The sequence below is a fragment of the Trypanosoma conorhini genome (genome assembly GCF_003719485.1).
Source record: "Trypanosoma conorhini strain 025E chromosome Unknown Tco_14.4_contig_00535, whole genome shotgun sequence".
In the NCBI taxonomy this organism is placed as follows: Eukaryota; Euglenozoa; class Kinetoplastea; order Trypanosomatida; family Trypanosomatidae; genus Trypanosoma; species Trypanosoma conorhini.
In genome coordinates this window covers 7,030-13,657 of record NW_021704608.1, presented here as the reverse complement: position 1 = coordinate 13,657, position 6,628 = coordinate 7,030, and the positions used below count along the sequence as shown (strand labels likewise).

The 6,628-nt window shown below is 53.6% G+C and overlaps 2 protein-coding genes across 2 annotated transcripts, besides 7 other annotated features; both read left to right on the top strand.

Annotated features, from left to right (window-relative positions):
* On the top strand, positions 1-2,926 carry Tco025E_07186 (uncharacterized protein; the record flags this gene model as incomplete). Its single annotated transcript, XM_029374053.1, has 1 exon — positions 1-2,926. A coding segment is annotated over one exon (2,926 nt), but the record flags the coding sequence as incomplete, so codon positions are not given.
* A 572-nt stretch (positions 2,927-3,498) lies between these two features.
* Positions 3,499-3,567: a sequence feature (A-rich).
* A 376-nt stretch (positions 3,568-3,943) lies between these two features.
* Positions 3,944-3,978: a microsatellite.
* Positions 3,979-4,005: a microsatellite.
* Positions 4,006-4,293: 288 nt separating this feature from the next.
* Positions 4,294-4,322: a microsatellite.
* Positions 4,323-4,346: 24 nt separating this feature from the next.
* Positions 4,347-4,386: a sequence feature (A-rich).
* A 640-nt stretch (positions 4,387-5,026) lies between these two features.
* On the top strand, positions 5,027-5,830 carry Tco025E_07185 (uncharacterized protein; the record flags this gene model as incomplete). The annotated part of the gene is made up of 1 exon (XM_029374052.1): positions 5,027-5,830. The coding sequence occupies one exon, from the start codon at positions 5,027-5,029 to the stop codon at positions 5,828-5,830; it is 804 nt and encodes a 267-aa protein (XP_029225944.1).
* Positions 5,831-6,048: 218 nt separating this feature from the next.
* Positions 6,049-6,122: a sequence feature (A-rich).
* A 138-nt stretch (positions 6,123-6,260) lies between these two features.
* Positions 6,261-6,288: a microsatellite.
* Between the last annotated feature and the right edge of the window lie 340 nt (positions 6,289-6,628).

The following is a 6,628-nucleotide window of genomic DNA, read 5'->3' as shown; positions in this document are numbered from 1 at the left end:
GCTGCAACTCGGCTCCAACCCCATCTTCGGTACATGCATCGTGGACCTCGAGGAAAAGCCGGTGAAGAGTGGAGGTGATGCGGAGAGCCTTCTGCAGGACGCGTTGAAAGCCTCGCCCAATGCGGAGGAGGCTGTTCTCCTGCAGTTGGTGGTGAAGCAGATCAAGCGTCCGAGCAGCACGACCACCGATGTGTCGCTCTCGGCGATGCAGTTGCTGTTCGTAAAGGAGCGGGGTGACTACCTGGCGGCCCTCCACGATAAGGACGCGAAGTTGCTGCCCGTCCCACTCTTCAAGGACGCCGTGGGGGGAAACAGCTGCACGCTGGTCGTCGCCGCCGTGTCGGGGGGTGATGCTGTTGGGGAGACGAACATCCTCAAGAATGTGTTGAGGCTGCGGAAGGTGAAGAATTCCCCCTCGCGCAGTGGCAATCTCACCCGCTTCGTGGAGTTCACAAAGGAGCAGGAGAGGAAGTGTGCGGCCACGTTGGAGTCGACAAAGGACGCCGCGGAAAAGGCACGTAATACACGAATTCTACATAAGCTTAAGGTGGTGCTGGCTGACGCACAGGAATTGATGGCCAAGCCGGAGGGGACAAAGCCCAAGGTTTACACTTCGTCTCGAACTTCACAGGATAAGGTCACTAATGGAGTAAAGGAGAAGCTGGAGGATACTAAGCCAAATGGTGGCTCTGTGCTGCGGGATTCAGAGAAGAAGAAGGAGGATGAAACCAAGGATAAGACGGACGATTTAACGGCCAAAGTTGTTCCATTGTCGCGGGTCGTGTGTGAGAAGGGCACTGCTCCAGCAAAAAAGAAGGCTGAAGATGCGGCCACAGCCAAGGCTACGGACACGGCCACACCATCTCAACCGAAGGCGTTGGAGGGGGGCGATTCTGCTGGGAGTGACTCCGAGACATGGCAGACCTCCGCGAGGATTGCCGTAACCGTTGAAAAGAAGCCCACAAGCAACACCATCGAGCTCTCAGTGAAGGGGAAGGCGAGGAGGTACGGTGTTGATGAGCACCTTCAGTATACTGAGGGGAAACCACTTGAATCTAAGTTGGCCAAAAGAATGCAAATTGCTCTGGGGAATGGCCATAACACGGCGCTTCTGGCTGCGGAGGTGATCCCTGGGCTGGCGGTAGAGAAGCAGGTCACCTGGAATATCGTGCAAAGCATCCTCGAGGGCGTCTTGAAGGAGAAGAAGGATGGTGTCACCAATGAGTTTACACTTTACATGAGTGTTGTGAAGGGTAAGCAGGTCGTGTGTGACTTGTTTAGCGGATCCGGGCCGCAGCCCCTCGTTGTCGCGATCTCTCCGCTGTATGGCGTGGTTTTGCACGAGACGACGCCAAAGGTGGTGAAGACTGCAGCAGAGGTGGAGCCCGCTCTCCGCTCCGCTCTCACGAAGGCCTCGGGACTGGTGAAGGACGATGAATACATTGTGTGCACAGCAGTCTTGAAGCAGATCCTCGAAGGGGATGTGAAGGTTGCCTCTCTGTTTGCGATGAGCGCACTTGACATGCGACCCTACGTCGGAGTGATGGAGAAAGACCCACAGTACGTGCGTCAGTTGTTTGGCCATGCCTTTATTGGGTCCTGTTCTTCAGTGCTGCTCGTCAGCTACGCGGCTCTTGATGAGAAGTCTACGGAGGCCCTTAATGCCCAGGGCAAGATGGTGCTAAGAAACGGCAAGTCGCGGGGTGGCAGTGTCAAAACTTTCGTCACGAATATGGAAGAGGCGGTAGCGGCCGCGGAGGCGAAGGTCCAGAAGGCCGCCACTCCGAAGGAAAAGGAGCCCCTCGAGGCGTCTTTAAAGCAGTTGCAGACGCGCCTCGAAAACGCCAAGGAGCTGCTGCAGAACCCAAAGACCACGCAGCCCGTCGCCTACGCGGCACCGCAAGAGGAAGGCAATGCCGTTGATTCTACAGTCCGCGTAGTGGCTGTTGTCACGGAGAAGCGCGAGAGTTCCGGTCCGTGGAATGTGAAAGCCGATGGCGACGGTTTCATTGTGAAGGCCAAAGGTGAGGAGAAAAGGTTCCCAGTGGACGAGGTTGTGCAGCGGGCCAGCCCTGTGGCTGGCATCCGCTCCACGACGGTTGACTCAATGGTTGAGCAACTTCTCCGCGGTCACAACAGCGCTCTCTTGACGGCGGATGACGAAGGAGTCACAGCCGGGACAGACATGCTGATGCACTGCGCCCGCAGCCTCTTTGCTAAGCTGGAGGAGGATGCGGAGGTGTTTGTCGTGCTTTCAGCGATGAAGCCTGACTGCAGCGCCGCGAAGGACCTGCAGAAGGATGGGGCCGAATACGAACCGGTTTCCTATGCATCCTCGCCCCTCTTCGGGCCTTGTATCACGGGCGCAAAGATGGAACCGGTAACTACTGCGAAGGACCTCTTGGCGAAGCTGAAGAATGGTGCCAGCGTCTGCGAGGCCGACAAGGCAGTGCTCGTCAGTCTCCTTATCCACAAGGCACGAAGGCCGGAGGACGTGGTTTTGTCGTCGTTTCTCACCGTCCTCGCTGGGACCAACGTTAAGCTGTACAGCAAGGCACTGGAAGTGCGTCCAAAAGAGCGCGGGATACTCCAGTATGCGTTCGGCGGCCCATGCGTGACCGTCGTCTTTCTTGGCCTGTTGGCGGAAGCGTCTGCTGCGGAAGCGGCCGTGGATTTTGGTGAACTTGCGAAGAGCGTGCATGGGACCTCAAACTCCACTGTGCGTGACGGCGGACTGCGTCGCTTTGTGATGTTTTCAACGAAGGCCCAGGCGCAGATGCAGTTGCGTCTGAGGAATGCGTCGGGGACTGAGAAGGAGCGGCTCGCCACCACTAACGCGAACGTGGAGTTGGTGCTCAAGGATGCGGAGGAGATGCTGCGTGACCCAAAGGGTCGGCCACCCAAAGTATACAAGCAACTACACTGACAGCGAAGCGACTGATCAAATTCGGACGCCATGAGGAGAGTGGCAGGCGCGAAACGTGCCTAGAAAGGTTCTTTATGTAGTTGTTTTGATGTGCACAAAATGCAAAAAGTCCTATTTTCCCGCAGTGTTGGGACAATTCTGCTCAATGGCTATTCTTTACGTATATATATGTATTGTTTGCACCGGCCCCTCTCTTGGACACCGGGCGCCTGCAGAGTAACCCGGGCTAAATGTGCATAATGTCTTTCTTTCTGTGATGACTGCGTACAACAAAGCATATGGTGGTGGGAAGCATCTGCTTAAACCTCCATACATGGCGTCTAAGTGAAGCATTGGGAGCGAATGTTTTACTTAGGGCATGAGCGATTTTTTTTGTTTTACCTTTTTTTTACTTCATTATAGTGTTTGTTTTCCTGTGCCGCATGCATGTGTTTTCTGCGGAACTGGGCGCTAGTGACGGGGCGAGTCGCCGGTCGCGAAGAGGAGAGGCGGTTGCAATATGTGTCTCTGTGTAGCCACGCACGCAGCTGCGCAGCATTGGCTGAGAGGGGGGAGAGGGGGGGGGGGTTTCGTTTTTTTTTTCTTGTTCGCTTGTTTGCCGTATTTTTTTTGTTTTGTTTTTGTTGTTATTGTTATTGTTTGGGGTGGGAAAACGAACATTACCTTACCGGTGCAGTTTTTTGTGCAAAGCGCCCACTCCTCGTAACTGCGGGTACGGGAAACAGGGACTCACCCACGCATATTGCCGCATGCGAGGGGACCTCTGCCCGTGCAGGTGCCGCGTGGGTGGCACCAGCGTTTTTGCCCCATCCGCGTCCCCACTTTCCCCACGACCTTGAGGCTGGCGTCCCGCTACTGCAGTTGTTGTCCCAAGGCTGTGCTGGGGGTGGTGCCGGGGTTTTTTTTTTCCTTCGGACAGCGTCAGTGGGTGTGACTTACTTGTGAGACTTTCCCCACCTTTCTCCTTAATTTGTTCCTTTCTTCCTCTGAGGCGGTTTTTTTATTTCTGTTTTTCCATCTTCCTCTCTTCCTCTCTTCCTCTCTTCCTCTCTATCTATCTATATATATTTATATATATAGTCACGTTTTTGGTGTCAATTTTATTTGGTTTGTACCTCTGCACTTTTGTGTGTTTGTCAGGCGGCGGCCCTGCTGTCTGTGGCGGTGGTGCCTTCCCATTACCTCCCATCTTTGCCAGCATGTGTGGGGGGCTGGGCGGTTTTGGTCTATTTTTCGCTTCCACGTTTTTGGCTTTCTTTTTCTTTTTCGATTTCCTCCGCGTATCATTTTTAGGGCTCATGTTTCTTTTGAATTTTTGTTGCCTGGGCAGGGGCCAATCCTCTGCCCGCCGACAACCGCAGACCCAACTCTCTCTCTCTCTCTCTCTCCCTCCCTCCTTGCACGCCTGCCCTTCATGTTATTTTGCGTCTTTTTTTGTTGTTGTTTTTCTTTTGGTGTTTAAAACGGAGCAAGACGGGAGTTGTACGGCGGAGGACGTGGCCAAGAGTTGGCTGCGTCACTCTGGAAGGCAGGGGGACGACGCTGCACTTGCTTCTGCGGAGGCGGCGGCGGCACGGAGTGGGGGAAAAGCACGAAAGGTGATATGCGGTGCCTTTAGCGACGTGCTGCGCTCCGGGTAAGTCGCGCGTGGCATGCCCTGTGCAGTATCCTTTTGCCCGGCGGCGAGCTGATTGCGGAACTGCAGCTGCGGACGGGCGCGTGCGCCTGTTAGGGTCCAGGATGACTAATGGGGGAGGGTTCACCCGGTACTTCAGCGCGCCGCGCCGTACCGCGGGGCGATGAACAGAATGAACGCGACACGGCTCCTGTGGGCAATCCCAGCGCCGCGGCGAAGCCAATGGTGTTTTTGTCTCGACAGCCATCTCTATGATAGCCAATGGATGTGGCGTGCCACCTTACCGTGTGATTGCTGAGGCTGAGAAGACGAAGGTCAACTGTTTCTATATTTTTTTTTTCAATTACTTGTTTTTATTCTTCCTGTAGGAGACGTGTGAGGAAAAAAAATAACCCGACAAGTGTTGCTTGGCAGAAAATAATAAAAGAAATAATATCCCTGTAAGCCTAGGAAGCAGTCGGCGCATGTACCAAGGTCCTCCGCCAGGGATGCAACCAGAGGGGTTTGGCCCGTACGGGCAGCCTGAGCCACCGAGTAACTTTCAGTTCTACCCCGGTGAGATGCCGATGTACCCGCCTGGTATCCCCATGTATGGCGGGGACATGCCCTTTCCCAGCGGGCCCATGTATGCTGAGGATTGGGAGCCGCCCGTGCCACCGCTGTGCCGCAAGAGGTCTCTTTGCGGTCCGATGACGGAGGAAGAACGAGGGATTCACTTGCAAAACCGAGCTATGCTGCAGAACGCAGGTGGGTCGGAGCCCCCGCCAAGAGAGGGCCTCGCGCGCAAGGGCAGCATGTTTTCAAAAGGGTCACGCCAGAATAGCCTGTCACGGTCGGCGAGCACCCGAGATATGATCCTTGATTCATTTGCCTTGGAGTGCGAGGAGCGTGACATGATGAAGGATTTTTACGGTGAAATGGCAGGACGCAACGATCGGTATGAGTATCGTGGGGCAAAAGCCGTGGGCTCGCGCAGGAAAGTGGATGGCAAGGATGTGGCCATGCCTCGGGGCAAAGCAAAGCGCGGGGCAACGGGATACGGCGGCGTGGCAAGCCATCGCGATGCCGTGATGAAAGCAGGTGGTAAGTGGGGCAACTTGGGGAACTCGGGGCCAGGACAAGAGATTATGGGAATGCCTCCTGATCCGGCTATGATGGTTGACGTTAACCCTCCAGAGGAAGTGATTGTAATGAGTCAGATGCCGATGTCTGTCTATACCGACGGCGATGTTTTTGCTGGGGACCACTCGGAAGGACGACAAGACTGAGCGTGCCAGCGGCGTCGGCGCACTGCCGTCATTTTCTCGTGCGGGCCCCCCCGTAGTAGTATTAGTGACTAGCACTCAAGGGGCCTTGTAGTCATGCCTGCAAAGGGAACGCATAAAGTAGTGCGAATGAATTGGGGAAAGATATGATCCGAATTGGGATGCTTACTGCACATCTCGCCCATTGTTTCGGGAATATGTGAATGTTTTTTTGCTTCCGTTTTATATATATATCTATTTTGTTTTTATTTTGGAGGTTTTCTCGCTACTCTTCTATTTATTTATTTATTTTTTTTTCTTACTCCATGATGCCTGTCTTCTGAAGGAGAGGCGGTTATTTGGGCTTGGCACCGATGACTATTTACTTTTTTTGTTTGTTTGTGCAGTGACACACCACCAGACGAGCTCGAGGTAGTGAGGAGAAAGTGCGAACTATTATTATTGTTATTATTATTATTTTTTGTTTTGGTGGTGTTTGTTTCTTGATTCGCTTCTGCGTGTCTTTTTGTGTCATTTGTCTGTGAAGGGACAAATATGAATTTATGTTCGTGTGCATGACTTTAGGACTGGCATCTTTCACTGCGGGATCTTGCGTGCTAACTGGCGTTGGCAGGAGCGTTTCTCGGTTGAGATGAGGTGCGCGCCATGTCTTGCATTTCGGTTTTTTTTTTCATTTTTGGGCAGGAGGCTTGTGGCGTGGGCACGTGGGGAGGGAACGCCCACTGTCTACTTGTTTGCTTAAAACCTAATAGTATATAGTATACAATGTATGTATATGTGTGTATGTGGTGTTTGTTGGTT